This window comes from Rhea americana, unplaced genomic scaffold (genome assembly GCF_003343005.1).
Source record: "Rhea americana isolate MKP2758 unplaced genomic scaffold, rheAme1 scaffold_30, whole genome shotgun sequence".
NCBI lineage: Eukaryota > Metazoa > Chordata > Aves > Rheiformes > Rheidae > Rhea > Rhea americana.
The window spans coordinates 1976439-1994282 of NW_028186424.1; the positions used below are offsets into that span (position 1 = coordinate 1976439).

Consider the following 17844-nt stretch of genomic DNA (forward strand, 5'->3'; position numbering starts at 1 on the left):
GATAYTCAAAACCCAACTGGACATGGTCCTGGGCAACCTCCTATAGGTGACTCTGCTCGAGCAGGGGGCTTGGATCAGCTGATCTCCGGAGATCTCTTCCMTCTCCAACTACTCTGTGATTTCATGCACTCTACAAAACATTTGAAGAGAAATTTTCCCACATCAGATATAGATCAGATTTTTACTATACTCATATAATAAAAGTTTCCTTACTACAATCTATTCCCTGATTCATTTTAAATCCATCATGATACTATCCAAATTGCAAGTTTGTTAGGATATCTTTCTGTATAAGAGTTTCTTACTTCTGAAATCTATAAYATATTGTGTATGTTAGAATAAAGTATATCATCTTTGTTCTAATCGCACCAGCTGAATATAAGTAGTCTGCTTACTAATAACATTCTCTAAACCTCAGAAACATTGTAATGTGATTAGTGTTTTGCATTTTACTGATCAGCAAAGACATCTCCCGCTATTCAGATTTTTTTCAGCTTTTTCAACTATTTCAGAACTAAAAATCAATTTCAGTCAAAAATTACCCTTGCTTCTCTCTCTGCATCCAGGGTTCCACCAACTTGTTCTTGAAGCAACGCATATGCTCTTTGCAAAGCTTGATACTCTCTTGTTAGCTGGCAAAACCTTAGTTCAGCTTCTTCTTTAGGTGTGCTCTTAATGAAGGGGAAAAGATGTTTTTGTTTGTGCAAAGAAAAATATATACATAATGTATGTGTATGTACAGATATAATACACACACACAACATGTAAAAAACTACTCAGTTCAAAGCTGAATAAAGGCTTAAAAACAAAAATACACAGGTAAAAGTGGAAGGAAAGATGATTTCAAGGTAAGACAAATGTAGAAATTAGTATATATCTTACAATATCAAGACAGTATAAATTAATATATAAGGTAGCTATAGATAGAAACGGCAAGAAATTAACTAGGGAAAGATGAGACAGAACAGCTCAGTGCACCATTTCCCTCGGCAATTCTCATGACTACAATTCAGAAGGGGTCCTAATTGCCATGCAATACAGTACTTCTTTGCGCTCTGTGTTTACTGTGACAGGTTAAAATGATCTTACCAGCACTAAGCACACAAAGACAGAGGTTATATCTCAAAAGCCATAAGATGGCTTTTTTCTTTCTTTTTCTTTAATCTGTAGTCATTTTGATGTCTTAATTTGCTTCTGATTTTTGAACAACTGCCATCCACATTTTCAAGGTCTTTCTTACAATCCTGAAGGCAAGAAATTTCTTTCCTTTAATTAATTCTTGCTCTTGGAACTCAAACTCCAAGGAAAAAGAGATTATAATATTGTTAGATATTAAATCTAGCCAAAGAAGAAGCCTCTATAAATAAGATAATTAGAACTTGCCATCCATACTCTTTGCCAAAAAATATCCTTATAAATTTTTTCTGACTGAAGAGTAAGAGGCAAAAGTCAGTGAACAAGAAAGATGAAAAGATTATCTAATTCATGTTTGTCCTCAGCACTGCAAGTAGACCAGCTGCACTGTGTAACGCACAGCTGAGACAAAGCATGTCAGCGGATATTTACTACCTATGATCATTTAAGTCCTAAGATTTGCAAAAGCCTTTCTCGATCTTGTAAAGTACAGCAAGAAAATCTTGGCTGTAGTAAAATAGTCAAATAAATTACAAGTTTCTAAAACAAACTATTGTGTAGTAACTATTTACTCTTGGCAAAGCAACCTACTTATTTATTTTCTTCTTCTGAYTGCTAAGAAAAGGTTGGAGAAAAACAATCTTACTTCTCGGCCCAATATCCTGCCAAGTCTGTCGAGTAGAATGTCAGCTTATTCATTAATTCTATTGCAATGACTGTGTATATGTTATTGGGCTTGAAAATAAAACCAAACAACTCCCTGTCAAATCTTTTTGAATTCCTGTGGCAGAATAGCTGAAAAATATTTGCATTTATACTCCCATGTTGATTTTTGTAGAAGATAAGAGCTACTACTTACATCATCTAAATCTTCTTCTGGTGTTGCTGGTGTCCTGTCTGTTTTATCTGTATTATATGAAGTTACTGATGATGTTTCTGAATCAATGGATTCTTCATCAAATCCAAAAAATGTCTCCACAACATGTCTCTGAAAAGTTAGTTTTTCTTAGTTACTAACAAAACAGAAAACCTCAACAACCTGGTTAACAGCAGCCAGGGTCTCTCTGGCCGTTATTTCAATTCTACTTCTAAAATACCTGAGTTCATAGTCACAAGGATATGGGCTCTATCTGAAAAACATTTCTAACTCCAATTATCTCACTGTACTCATTCATGTAAGAACTGGTTCTTTGTAAGTCCTTATTCTCTGAATCCCAGTAAATCAGTTACCATCTCAAAATTGCTTACTTGATTGCTTAAGCACATCCAAGAATTGAACTGCACACGCCACATAACTGCCACTACAATAGTGCTTTAGTACAAGTATATAACACAATTAGCAAAATCATACAGATTTTACAAAATTCTTTCAAAAACAGTTAAGAAATGTAATACGTATTCAGCAGAAAGTAACTCGATATGARATAAGAAAGTAACTCAATAAAAGATCTGGTACCAGAAGGGGAAAAAGTATTCTGAAGAGCTATGTGGAACAAAGTTTGTCATTTATGCTACTTTAAAAAAAATAATAAGTCCAATTAATTTGTTATATCTATCGTGTAAAATTCTTCTAAAAATTATGCATTGCTGCTGTCTATTTCTCCAACACTATCATTTTCAACTTTTTCCAAAATTTGCTCCACTAACTGTATGATTAAGCAAAAATATATATACTTAGAGAAAACAAGCATTTCAGTGTAGATTTTAAAAACTGCACATAACATAATCCATTGAATGCATGCTTGCAGAAAATTAGKGAAAATGAGTAGACAATATGTGAATAGTTTAATATTCACTGTGAAAAATACTATTTTTATTAGTAAGTCACAACTACAGTAATCTTATCACCCTTCAAGATTTCCCCTTCCATCAGCTTGTTAATACATCTTGAGAAAGCAGCAATTGTCTACAGAAAACTCCGCTGTTCAAAAAATAAAAATACTGCTTAGACATTTAACAGGGCAAACAGTTTTCCAAGTACTTTTCCTTCCAAAATAACATTAAAGCTAATGGTTAACCATTAATGGTTATCCATTAATACGCAACATTCTCGTACCTTTTTACATGAAACAAGTGTTTCTACAGTTACCTTTATATAATGAAATACAACCTGCACCTCTCATAACCCACCCAAAGTCAGAGGAACAGAAAATGAAGAAAAAGATGAGTATTGCTGGAAGAAAGGAATAAGGTTATCAAACATCCTAGTCAGGGAGACCCCTTAACATTTGCAGTCATACCTTTGGCTCAAGACCACRCTCATTGAGAACCAAAAGTCTCTACCTTGTATGAAGTGGCACTGTAAACTCAAGCTAGCTGGGATATGCTGCACTGCATTTACAGGCTGCAGCCCAGGTCACCATGGTCCACCAAGTCTCAGTCTCATTACTGTGACTAACTCACTCCACATTTGTTTCCTCACAGCACAGCTAATCCCGTCAAACTACAGAAGACAGCTTCAAGGCACTATCTAATTGATGCACTTAAGATGAACTCTTAGAAATAACAATTTAAGAAATTCATTCAACTGTATTTTTAAATTAACTGCTTCTACAAGAAACTCCTTTTGCAAAGATGCTATATGCTCGTATATTAGTAAGAGGAAAAAAAGCCATCTTTTGCAAATAGACTACAATTCGACATATCCATACAGATAAATACAAGAAAATACTGTTTGCCTTGCTACAAGAAAGGCAAAAAGCTTTTGAACAATTTTACAAACCAATCTGCATTTTCTAGGCTACCAGATCACTAAAGTTACCAGTTAGTCTATTCACAAGTGAAAAAAAAAAGGAGGAGAATTATAGTACTAAAACTCTATAATAGACACATTATCATTATCTCTGTTGTCTGGGAAGCACTATGATGCTTTGACTAGGCAGAACTGCCCACAGCACCAGACAAACACACTTCCCTGGGATCACGTAACTCTTTCCTCCAGCATTCACATTCTGCACCATTYTGTCCTGCTTGACCAATGGACGCTRAATACTGGTTCCAATCTACAATCATATAACAGCAATACATGAAGTATAGTTTGGGAATAGAAACTCGGGCTAACCAAACTGTGCTACCCTCAAGTTGTAAGAAAGGTTTCAAGACAAATGAATCTGCAATCYCTTTTGCCAGGCCATTTCATCAAGAAGTATTTTTTCTGATTCCAAACAGATCAGATATAGCTTCATAAAAATGAAGGTAAATTCTGTGGAGGTAAAAAGATGAGAACAGCAAAACAAAAACCRAGAGACTTTCATGAAAGCTGCATCCCTCCACTATGCAGACATCTTTTAGTCAGACACTAAGAGTAAACCCAAAACCAAGCTGCATACAGACTTTTGTACCTGTAATTTTTTATCCTGTTCCTCTGCCCAWACTAGCTTGCCTGCGGATTGGGCTCAAAACATTTATCTTGAGCTCTGGAGGACCACAAGTGAGGTCCAGCAGCTTAGAAGGTTATGGAATGGTTGATCCTGGTTACTCCTCTCATTACAAGGCTATTTGGTCTCGCAAAGATGACAACCACACTTGAGCAAAGCTCAACCGCAGCCTGCAATAAAACATAGCCCTAGGTACTAATAACGTGAATAGGAGTCAAGTCTTGACTTTGGAAGGGCTGGTAGAAGGGACTCRTGAGGATTGACAGCACATCAGTTTCAACTGAGGATAAAACTCACCATACTTATGGGAGGATTTTTGCTATTCCTCAAGCTAGTCACTTTCATAGATAATTTAGCTTAAATATATCTTCCTTTTAATATGCGAGCAGATACACCCCACATACTGTTTCAAGGGGTGAAAAACAATAATAAAACAGTGGTTTTGATTTTACGTAAGTGTATATAGATTGTGATAAAGATGTTTATCACAATGCTGCTGTTCTGACAGAAGAGATACATTTAAATATTTCTCCACTAACAAAGCCTACAGAAAATTAATGTACTTCTATTCATAAATAACACGTGTAATTATTAGATAGGAGGGCATTATCTAGSAAAACTAGTATTTCCCATAACACTGAAAATTTCCAATGCTTCAAGGAAAGTCAAAACTAAAAAACTGCTAAACACTATACAGCCTGGTTATAATATTTGGGGTTAAAACYGAACCATTTATTTATTTATTTTATGACCTCTCTCTCTATAGAGAAGCTGCATATTTGTTTTTTTGTGGAGCTGTGGATGCTTTCCACAGCAATAGGGATATTGTATTTAGCTATTGTATATTACACACATGTATCTCCTTCATGARATAATTACAAAACAGCTGTTTTTATTGTTGATCATCTACTATTCAAAGCAATTAGCTACAAGAAATGATTCACAGCAAAACTACAACAAATTGAATGATAAGGGAACAGCTGTAAAGGAAAAAAATGGAGACATCTGACTCATACGAAGTTTGTTGATAAATTCTATAATAAATAATAAGGCATAAATGAATACAGCAACTTCTAGGAAGATCCCATACATAACTCAAAAGCTGAATCAAATTGGCTTTTGAAAAAGATGTGAACATGTACAATATTATTGGTGACTGGATATTTGTAACTACACATTATATAAAACATGGGTACATTCTAAATTAACAATATAAATATTCTGTTGTATTTATTTGTATATTTAAACCTTACTTCTAAATGATGACTAAGAAAATAGTAACATCAGTTACCGAAAACTACTGATTTGAATTCTAACTTGCAGTGACTATTGTCATTTACTTAATGGTCAGTATTTTTCATGCAGATTTGTATCAATTATAAGTAAAATTATGCATTAAGTCTTTACAACTAAAATATTAAGACTTCTATTGAAGTCTATTGCTCAATAAATACAGGTTTACAATGTTATAAATAAAYAGTGACACACAGATAATGTAGGCAGCTTTCAACAAACACGCACATATTTTAATAGTTTGAGTAAGATTTATCTTATTTTCAAGTAATTAATCAAACATGATGAAAATGAACCAAGAGGAATTTCYCTGTAATGCAGTCAGAGGAACTAATCTGCAAATTCTTACCTTCATGCTTATATGTCATTTCTTGGCAGCCAGAAAAATACAGGCACACCAAAGCACAGAGACAGATGAAAAAAGAAAAATATAAAACAAGAAATACGAACTCCATCACACTGGTGTGCACACTTTCCAGTATCACAAATACAGTTTATTTATTAAATTTTACATAAAGAAACAAATCTTCAGAGTCCTATAATTTCCAAATAAAATCGGCAATTATGCTTATTCTTAAATGCATGWCTTCATCAATCACAGAAACACTGTAATTCTATTCTATGGGTGTAAAAACCTTTTTTTCTAGAGTTTCTTGATTATTTCACTATCAAAGTTCACAAAAAATTGAGACAGCATACTGTGAGTAGCAAAACAAGATTCACCTCTGGTATATCTTTCTTCCAACAAGTCCAATGACACATTAATGTAAAAAAAAACTCTACTGGCTGAGGCAGCTTCATCTCAAAGAAAAAGAAAAATCCTACAGTACTTGAATGTACACAGTCAATGTATCACTCCCCTAACCCCCTTGCAGTAAGCAGCTGCAGCACTTCTTACCCAGGGGGAGCTGAGATGGTTGCCACGCTCTTCTAAGGATCCATATGTCCCTTGGTATTTAAGGGTGCTCTGTTGAACACTAAACTAGCAACAGTAACCTAGCACACTTACGTTGCCACAGATATAACACAGATACCTAACCACAAAAAATTAAATCTTCAGTGTTTTCAAACGCCTTTCTGCTGAACTAATGTTATTTAGACACAGCAGGAATACAAAGGCTAACCCAACTGGCCAGCAGATTGTCCACTACTCTAAGCTGTCTTCAAGACCCTAAAAAGCACGCCACCAATTCCATCCTAGTAACAGGAACCACCATCAGGAAAATACTGACAGGAAAACATGGAGAATGACCAATCACAGCACACTGAAAATTAAGGAAGCARGAAAATAAAAGCATCTGTTGAGGAAAAGCTACAGCAGTATGTGAGTGCAATGGGAACAGGCTGCACGGGTTCAAGACTACTTATTACCACAATAAAGGAACCTTTTTACGCCTTCCAGTCTGGGCTTATCTGACTACATTCATGAAACCTAATTCTCAACAATTATTTCCTTCTTCATTTTGTTAAGAGTGGGACACAGTTGAAAATAGATACAATTCCAGCAGWCAAACTTGGACAACTCACTATGTTAATGATAATCTTACATTTTACAGTTCTTGGAAAAGTAATGATATGCATAATTTCTCCTTTTGAGAGGTTAGCTAAAACAAATATACCCATAATTTCTTCTACTATTATACACAGGTTATCATCTAGATGATACAAGACTCTTGCACAGATCATAAACAGAAATACACTTTCACTATTTATTCCATGTATAACGCAACTCATTTTAGACTGCCTTTGGAGCCCACAAAGAGAAATTTTAGGACCAAACTCACATCGCCTATTTAGCTATCTACTTCCAAAGGAGAGGACTTTCATCCTCATGCAGCTAATTACTCTCCAGACTGAGATGTCTATATCTCGCCCAAGCTAATATCACGTGTAGACATCAATATTTGATCAGATGAATCCTATCAGTTTCATCTGAATTCCTCAGAGAAGGTGTAGAAAACAAAGAGGATGAACACAGTACAATCCCAACATGACATCTAGGTGAGCTCTTATTTATAAACATATTGATTAAATAAAAAAATGGAAAGTTTACGTGGCTTCCTTTGATGATTTCAATTCAGCGTTTCTGAAATAGCTTTGATTTTCTGTTCATGAAATGTAGGAGTCGAAGGAAAAAAGGCCAACTGACCTGAGATGACTGTTTGAAAGTCCTGTGAAACTAACTTAGAAGTAGGAGCTAGGCACAACTAAGGCAAAGCACATCTGCATGAATGCAGCTTCTTGGAAGTGAACTTTGAGATTTTATATGATTTGATTATGTCTTTCCAAGGTAGCTACCATGTGGATTTTGCATTTTATTCAAGCTACAGTGTCTGTATATAACAATGTAACAACAACAACTGTAAACTAATTTGGTTGTAGCAAGGATTAAAAGATAAAAGAAAAATTTGTCAAATACAGGATACACATATGTTAAAATACACATATCACAATTATATTATCTGGTGGTGTCCTTATAGAACGTGGGTAAAAACAATGGTAAGATGTTTCTTACCTCAAGGAGTGAAGAATAACAATCAACTGTAAGACAAAAATCTGCTAATTTTAGTCATGTGGTTTTATAATATATAATAACAGATGACTATGCATAGTTTCCTTCAAAGTATAACTTAGGCCTTCATCTCAAACTCTGATAATCATCATAACCCAAATCACACGTAACACAAGCAACCTAGATTCCAGGAGTCTGTGACTCCTGTACTGTGACTATAAACAACAATAGAAGAATATGATCCTCTACAGCCAMTAAACATGCAAAGTACGCTCAAGAAAGTAATTTTCTTTTGAAAGCATAATCTGAGACCAAGCATGATACACTCAGAGAAGTAATTAGCCCTATTGCTTTCCATTAAGTATCTGCTCCAATATTCAAAACACCTTCCTGTGCTGGACCTGCAGAAGAGACAAGATGAAAGTGTCCTGTCCTAAGTGCTCTGTTTCACTACCATGGCTTCCTTACTTCTTTAGACCTGCTCTTTTTGATTTTCATTCCACTTCAGCCGTAAAGAAGGCTTGAAGTCCTGCCTTCACATTAGGGCCTAAAGGACGGTACAGCACCACTGGGAAGGAAACCAGCCAGCATGTCAACTCCCTTCCTSCCCCACCCCCGTTCAAATAGCTGACACTGACAGTGTTCAAATTCCAAGTCAACACTGTACATAAACTAGAATTCCTACAGTTTTATACAGCTGTTAATTAAGACATTTTCAAATATATTATTGATGAAGTTCGGTGGGGCAGGAGGTTGAACCATTTCAACTTAAATTTTTCATCTGTGATGCTTCCTCACTTTATTTAGAAATGCATTAAAATGTTCTTCTCTCCCTCACAAGACAAAACATCTTACTAGAAAGTAGGGGGGGGGGAGGGATATTTTGAAAAGTTCCAAGAAATTACAAACATGAATAACAAACCAAAGAGAAAAGGTGAAAACATGAAAACAAGGAAAAAATATATTTCTCCTTCCTTAAAGAATACGGATTTAGGGTGTGTGTGTGCACATACACATATATAAAACATATCTAATTTTCAGCTAGTCCTGGCAATAAGAAACTTTTCTTCTTTTTTCCCAAATTTATCCCTTCTAACTGTTCTATTTTCTTCAGAAGTCTCTACCACTGCTCTTTTTGTACCAAGCACAAGATGATCCATATTTAAATCAGAAGAATTTGGTATTCCTACAACCCATCTCCATCAGGAACCAGTCCAAGTTACTGCAGGTTCTCATTTAACTAATCTTAGGTTGATTCTTTGCTCTCTGTCTGTGAATAATATTAATTCACATTTCTCTGACATCTCTTTGATGAGGAAAATCRTGGGATGCCCCCAAACTGCAAGTGGGCAGAGCCAAGCTCTACGGCAGGGCCAGCAAAAACTCAAGCTCTTCCTCAATAGATAGCATGAATATAATCAGCTCCAGGCGTGTGGATACTTGGATGTGACTAAAAGCTGGTATAGACATATCTAATATGACACTAGCCATGCATCCAAGGATGATGCACACAATACAGTTTTCCCAGGACTGTAATCTATTACTTTCAGGCAAACAAAATCCAAGTCACTCTCAACCTGCCTTCTCTTTTCCCTCACTTTTGTTTTATAGTCCTGCTTTTCCTTTGAGGAGATAGAATCAAACAAAATTTCCTATGGCCAGTTGTCACTGATAGGCTGAGGGTCATGGGATGGAATAACTAGCAGGAGTTATGTCTGTTACTCACTACTTCACTTCTTTCTGACAAATCCATCATACCATAAAAGGAACCCCCTAGTAACTCAGCTGCTCATAAGCACAATTCTTGCAATAATCTCTGCAGAAGTCCCCCACCTGTAGTATTCTTATCACACGGAAAATAGACTACCACAGAGTTTTCAGTGGAATCACAGGTATTTGCTGTTCTGTTCTTCTTTTTGGTCAACAAGGAATGGAGGGAAGAATAAAAATATGAGAAAAGCAGCACCTCCCTCAAGAGAAAGTAGGCAAAGGGGAAGGGCACAGAGTCTGGCCAGCTCAAGTTCTGTTAACACAGAAAATTTAAGGCATAAATGAATAATTATGAAAATTTTCAACCTATGGAAATTAGCATCACTAGTTATCATCTCCTCTGAAAAATAAGATTAACTGGCTGTTTTTCATCAAGAACTTTCTAACTCAACAAAAAAATCTTACACAATTAATTTTAAATAAGATGAGACTAGTAATTAGAGATCTACAAAAATTATGGCATAGAATCAAATACATATGCATATACACATATACATTACTAGTTGCATTTTAAACTCTGCCCACAATATAGAAACTTCTGTGTATACTATACCAGAGAATGGTTCRTATTTACTGTAAATAGATTTGACCTCTAACAATCTTCCATTTTGCAAAAGAAAAAAAAATATTGTTACTTCAAAAWTTTTTTTTCCTCATCCTGCAAAAACACATCATATTCGAAGCACCTGTTGAAGATACTACTATYGAATAGAGAACCAAAATGCACAAATCTTTCAGAATACAGGTATTATGAAACACAATAAGAAAGCACCACCTGGAGGTCATCAGGAGTACAGAAGGCAGAACACATTCACATTTCTATTTAGAACAGAATATACCTTAAACTACCCTATACTTGATAATATTCTCTCCACTCTTTACTCTCATTTTCTGCCCTGTGCTCCCTTCTTCTCCTCTTACGCACACCAAGCTGCTAACATTCAGCTTTGCATGAAAGCACTATTCAGAAAGATTATTACTTATATCCTATGTTGCAGTAAACACTGAAAGCATACTCTGAAACAAAACTATTCTAACTTTTAATTTTTCTCTTGTACTTTGCACTCTAACGGCAAAACAGTTACTAGAGCAAAGTGGTTAGAATCCTCTTTACTACTCATATGTAATGCACTTTTCAAAAACTCTGGTGTGAGTTCAAGTTTTCAATTGTGATTAAGGAGTAACTTTGTGCAAATGCTGTAAATGACAATGGCTAAAAATGTAATTAGGTTTAAAAATAATAGTAAAAAAAACCTTTTGTGTATGTTACAAAACTTACAGGTCTTAAATGTTAATAAACACTGAGCAGAGATAACAGAAGAGTGATAAGAAATTTTACCATTAATTTATGTAGATCTCTAATTTCAGGAATTATTTGAAAAGGCCCTTTTCACAGCAATCAAAATGTGTGGAAACCAAAGACTTGCTCACCTTTGGAGGTTTGAGACTTTTCCTCTTCTGCTTTTTAGATCGTATCAACCGTTCCCTTTCCTAGAAGGAAAGAGAACATTTTAGTTTGGGTTTCTTTTAAAATATATATTTAGGTATGCACAAAACCAAGAAATATCATTAAAGTTTTCTTAAACTTGGAAGTAAAAATTAGCATAAATAGAACATCTTTATCCTTTGAAATAGCACCATGTTGGTCTAGCACACCGCAATATATCCCTTTAGCAAACAAACGTTCAGACATACTTTACAAACTTGCTGGAAGTTGGCAAGAAAAGGCTTTGTTAAATATTGGGCACAGATTTCTGGCAGTTCCTTCAATTCTTTTACTGAGAAGCTCACTATGGAAACGGAGTTAATGTTCTCACTCTGGTGGCCATSCAGTCTGAAGAAGCAGGCAGGTAGCCAAAGCCAAATCCATCTTCACTGATTGTAAGACAGYATATCAGGTACACTTTAATCACACATATGCACGTATGGTGTTGCATGTGACTTCTTCCTTGTGGGGCAAAAGTCTCAAATCCGAAGTCACTTTCACATCTAGGGAACTCAGGCCTACATTTAAGTTAGTAGGTCAAGTGCAATATAGACTGTTTAAGATCACAGTTATCCAGTTTAGTCTGTCTTCTCTAACACAGCCTTAGAAAAAGATCACAATTAATTATATCATAATAATGACATAGTGCTATAACTGGAAAATGCAGGGTTTATGAACAATCACACAAGAATGCTGCCCTGAATTCCAGTGGAGAAGAGGAGAAGATTACAGATAGTAAGAAATGAAAGGAAAGGAAAGGAAAAGCAAGAAAAGAGAGGTCATCTGTCTCCCTGTCTTGTTCCTGATTCCTTCCTAGCTCTGCATCTTTGTTGGAAATATTTGTACTTTAAAAAGAATGACAGAAYTTTCTAGTTTCAACTGCTTCTCTGGCAGTTATTGCTCACTGTATGGCATTTTTCTTTACCCTGCTGGAATTTTCAGTTCAGAGCTATCTGTTATACGTTCAGTTCAGAAACTTGGTAAATCAGAAGCTCCCCAAGGAAATCACAACAAAGTAATTCATCGTTCTCAGTACATTGTTCTAGAAGAGAAGTATTTTGAAAATACAAAATAATTCAGAAAAGCACAGTAATTTGCATAGCAACCTTCAATACACGTGGTTTTCAAAACAAGGTACTGACTACCAAACTGGAATGGCACCAGTATTTCATGTTGCATAGAAATAAAATATAATAAGCTAAAGGTGAAACAAAACAATGGAATTTTAGGCAGTGTAGCAAAATCCCTCCTCAGGAACATCGTTAGGGCAGAGTCCCTCTTTTTTAACGTASGTCTCCTGCATCCTAAGCACATGTCCAAATAACTGGGGAAACTAGCTAGTCTTCTCACTTGTTCTTTCCTTTCCTCTTCCTCCCATGCAGAATGAACAACACTTTCAAGATCTCCCATYCCTTCCTTTTCCTAACCTAGCTTTTAAGAACACTTCTTAATCTGTCTTAATAAAATATTAAGCCAGTGGAACAATATTAATGCTAAATAAAAAACGATTTGCTGAATCACTAGCCATCTTTTGCAAGCACCTGAGTTTATGTGGACAATTTTTCCTTGCAAGAACTGACCAGAAAAGTGCTGTTGGGGGAAAAGTCAAGCTGATAGGCCCTCAATAGCACCAAAGGTATACTACAAACTAAAAAAAAAAAAAAAACCAAACAAAAACCTAAAATTCAGATAACTCTATTGCCTAATACTATGATTCTTATTTCTGTGCAWCATAATGGTCTCAGCTGTAAGTAAATTGATAACTTCTGTATTAATAAGGTACATGACATGTGAGTCATTATTTTTTATGATATATTTTTATTCTCTAGAGATGAGATTTGAGCTAGAAGAGAAAGTTAAGAATCATCATGGTAGTGCAAAGAGTCCCCCCTGTATTCATATCAAAGATCAAGTATGTAACATGTTAACTTCTTTCTGCCAATGAAAAAGTATCTTTAAATAAGAAACAAAGCAAAAAATGAAACCACATTTTAAACTGCTTGTTTCTTTTACTTTCACATTAAACATGAGTATATATGAGTTGACCTAAGTTAGGACACAACATATTTCCTCATATTACTGGCTGAGATASTAAAAGAAAAGCCCTCCAAGAATCCTTTCATACCACTGAAATAAAATTGAGGTATTATCTGCCATATATTGGAAATTTAATATTATATCACAGTCTCTGTTTGTGCAGTAGTATTTGGAAGGTAAAGCATTGCTCTGTGAATCATACTTTATATTATAGTGTCTGAGTAATATCCTACTGCTTGTGATACCCTGACACTGCCAAGTGCACACTGACATCTATCTTTGGCACTGATTACAAAGAAATCCTGGGTCAAAATCTCAAAGTAAGTGCCAAGAACTGAGATAATGTTCTAGACAGAGTGATAATACATTTTGTTGTTCTATCTTTTTGTATCTTCCATTTTTGCCTTCAATGTTCTAACCAACAGCTTAATCTTTTGTTTGGTTTTAAAAAAAAAAGATCTTAAAATAGTTTCACTGTTACRTAGCATTCAATCTAAAAATCTGCATGTAGTGCCATTTGAAAATGCTCTAGAATAGTTTCCCTTAGTTTCTGCTGGTCCAGAAGGGCATGGCTGTCCCACAGATATAATGCCATTTCTGCCAGCACCCTAGCACCCTACAGTGCCCAAAACGCCACTAGGCACATCTTAGGCAACTGTAGAGATTCCTGACCATCTGATCAACAGTGCAAACACCTATGCCCATCATCTTCACAGTCAACAGAGGGAAGTAGCTGTGCAACTCTTCTAATCCTAAACCAGACTACTGTTGGTCAGATGAACCGCACCGTAAGACTGCGTATTTCCCTCCATTTGCTAAAAAGACAGCCAGCGTGGCCAGCTCAGGAGAGGCTTACAATTAGCTGAAATGAATTCCAACTTGCATGTTTTTTTTCCTTTGAGGAGAACTTCTGATCAGAGGAGTGGTTGGGTCTACATCAGCCTACATCCAACATGTTTCAGTCATTAAGATTGGGAATGTGTCTTTTCCTTCAAGTTCTTCTGTTGTGGACAGTCAATTTTGTAAGGGATGTGGATGGATTGATGCACCTCTTTTCACAAGCAGCGTATGATAGGGAAATATTTTACAATGCAGATATTCATACAGATGCCAAAGAAACTCACTCACTACCAAGTGAAATAACAAGAGCCCTTCACTGCTGAAGAATTATTTCTATAGCACTRCTACAACCTGAGTTAAATATTGCTTCAAATCTTTAATTTGCCTGCAGATGTGTGTGCATGCACTTGTTCCCACACATGAGAAACATTACCACTGTGAGATCATCAATAACATGCTGCTGTTCTTTGACTTGCAGCCTGAGGAATTCAATTTCTTGTTCTTCCCGTGTGCTGCTAAGATCATTCAAAGATGTGTGCCTCTTCAACAYTGGTTGTGCAGATAACTTCTCTTTCTACAAAAATTAAAATAAAATTTATTATTAAACACAAATAATTCCTTAAAATGTCTTGCTAGTACTATACACTAGTATATCGATGCAATATGCTCATCAAGATTTCTTCAGATTCATCAATGCCACCACAATAGTAGGCCTCTTTTCCACCAACCTAGCATTATACAATCTGTATGCATTCATGTCATTATCTCACATAAGATATTTTAAAACAGAATTCGAGAACATAGTCTGGGACAATACTAAACTGGTGGACAAGTGAACTAAGTGATCAAATGTAGCAGGGCCTTTGGCACATGTATTCAAATTTAATTTTGACTTATATTCAGAAAAGCAGTATTTAACTAAGGCTAGCTTTTATTCCTACACTTTCATAACCTCCAAATATTTTTTATCTGTCTGTGATCCTTTTCCTTATCAGTGTGAACCGATACAACACAAAGCACACAGAAGACAGGCCACTCTGAATTTAGAATATRACACAGCTGTATTTGCCTGAATTTGATAGTGACACCATCCCACTGTTCACACTCTGAAGTTTGTATTGTCTATATAGAAATGTATGTATACAGTAAGATCCTTGCAAGCACTTACAGCTCAGTGCTACTGTGGGCAACGTGTTCTTATAAAGAAACCTTAGAGACAGTTACTTACCAATTCTACATTTTCCCTCGACAGATTTTTTATTTTTTCTTCCATTCTCTGGATACACTGCAACATATCATCATTTTTTTTGCTCATTCTCTTATTTTTTTCTACCAAAGGCTTCAGCTGACTTTCTGTCTCCCGAGAACGTTTCAGCTGCAAAYGCAAGAAACAAACTTAGCTGTACTTTGGGTCATAGTGGCCTGAAAGAAGAAATACATGGGTTTTCCCTGCCTTTTTCCTTCATTCAGAAAGTTTATTTCTTCCATTAAATGGCATCTGATATAGATTACTGCTGAACTAAGAACKACAAGAGTTCAAATCCGCAGACGCAGTATTTTTGTACAGTCTTCAAATATCTCARTCTGGTCACTGGATTTTGCTCTTGAAACACAATGATCTATGAAAGTATCTTCTTGATAAACTGATCTTGTTACAGATATGCTTCTTGGGAACAACATAGTCACCTTTCTTCCTTTTAGCTATTCCTTTGTAGAAGAACACTGTTCTTCCATTATTTAAAAAAAAAAAAAACAAAAAAAAACTAATGTGTAATTAGAGCAATGAAAGTTAGCCAGAGGGCACAGTTTCAATCTCAGCATTCTGCTGACATTTTCAAGCTGCTCAATTTTGTTCCTGTGGTTTTATGATGTTAGACAATTATGTGAAGCAAATCACTGCCCTTTCCCCTTCTGTGGATATTCAGTATTTCACTCTTTATTTCCTTAATCCTTGAGTTGTTTTGAATGAAAAAAAGCTATCTTTCCAATCAAAAGATTTTCCGGTTTACTGAGTTTAACTGGAAATGAGAAAAGATAATCTTCTTCCTGAGCTACTTTCACTGTGTAGTTSGTTCTCTGTTTCATTCTCAGAAGAAAATCATTTTTTGTAGTGCTTAATCACAGAAGCATACTGATATTACTGGGTTTATCTAATTGTCTCCCAAAATGACAATATCTCCATCATATCTTTTCCAAAATATATTTCTGATGCCTTCAAGTGAAGCATCCAGAAGAGCATTTGACTGCCCTCTATCTAGAGGGACACTGAAGGATTGATTTTGCAGTACTTTAGCATTCTTCAAGGATATATTGAATGACTTTTGTCATAAACACTGAAAAGATTAGGAGGCTGAATTATCTTGTCTTTATAGAAAGGAATCTTGAAATAAAGGAAGATGTTCTTGAGTGTACAGAGTAGAGAAAAGCAATGGTACCAGCAAAAGTGAAAAAGACACTCAGCATTTATGTGAAATAGTAAAAAGAGCTAACTGTATCTAGACTAAAAGGCATATTCCTCTCACCCCAATAAACTTCAATAATTAATGAGGAATCAACTTTGTCATATAAAAGGCCAGTTAAGACTACAGGAAATTAAAGAGGAAAAACTTACAGAAAAAGACATGATTTTGTTCTCAGATTACCTGATTTTACTCTAGTACTCTCCAATTAATTTCACTGATCCAGACTCGGACAAATTTTGGACAACAGAATTTCAAAAACTGTCTYTTTTGAAGATCAACTCAAGATGTCACTGAATGAAGATGTGACTGAAATATTGCATCTGAGCCTTCTCCGTCTGCCATCACCGTATCTAAAAGTATTACTTTAGAATCAAATATATAGGTTGCAGGACGGGAAAAATTCCTTCTAATTGGAATGAATATGCCTTTCAGAAGTAGGGCATTATAGGAGGAGATATTTAAAAAATGCTCATTGTTAGAATTCACCTCCTATTGCAGTCAATGGGAATTCTACCATTGACCTCAGTAGAAGCAATTAAGTAGCTATGCAGGCTAATAAAATTCATTCTGAAAATTCCTGTCATACAGCCTTCTTTTTGTAAGTTACTATCACTCTCCTAGGATAATTTCACCTACTTAAGTGATTCCCCTTGAGATAGGGGATGGCAGATTTCTCATCTGCAACACAAGAAAGCTTTTTAATTCCTGGCTAGCATAAGCATGTCACAAAACTAATGTCAAATTCCACTCTTTCAAAGATTAATAAAGTAAATTAAGTGCAGAGATTATGCATGTCTTATACAACATCTCTACGCTATGCTGCAGGCAAGCTACTAGTTGATTTGGTATCTCTTTCGATGACCCCAAAACAAGCTTATACAGTTCTATTTCTCTGAAACAAGAGAGATTCTATCCATGCTTTTTATGATCACA

The 17844-nt window shown here is 35.5% G+C and overlaps 2 protein-coding genes across 2 annotated transcripts in view; both read right to left on the bottom strand.

The window, feature by feature from the left end:
- The window catches only part of JAKMIP1 (janus kinase and microtubule interacting protein 1), a 103881-nt gene that overhangs the window by 46778 nt on the left and 39259 nt on the right, over positions 1 to 17844 (bottom strand). Inside the window, exons 6-10 of the mRNA XM_085309588.1 lie at positions 15678 to 15824; positions 14883 to 15023; positions 11518 to 11577; positions 1994 to 2122; positions 543 to 671 (exon numbers count right to left, since the gene is read on the bottom strand). Of these exons, the coding sequence (XP_085165714.1) occupies positions 543 to 671; positions 1994 to 2122; positions 11518 to 11577; positions 14883 to 15023; positions 15678 to 15824 (606 nt within the window). The remainder of the gene's footprint in view (positions 1 to 542; positions 672 to 1993; positions 2123 to 11517; positions 11578 to 14882; positions 15024 to 15677; positions 15825 to 17844) is intronic.
- Positions 6080 to 6259, bottom strand: LOC146593218 (uncharacterized). Its single transcript, XM_085309589.1, has one exon. It carries the CDS (start codon positions 6257 to 6259, stop codon positions 6080 to 6082), a length of 180 nt encoding a protein of 59 aa, XP_085165715.1.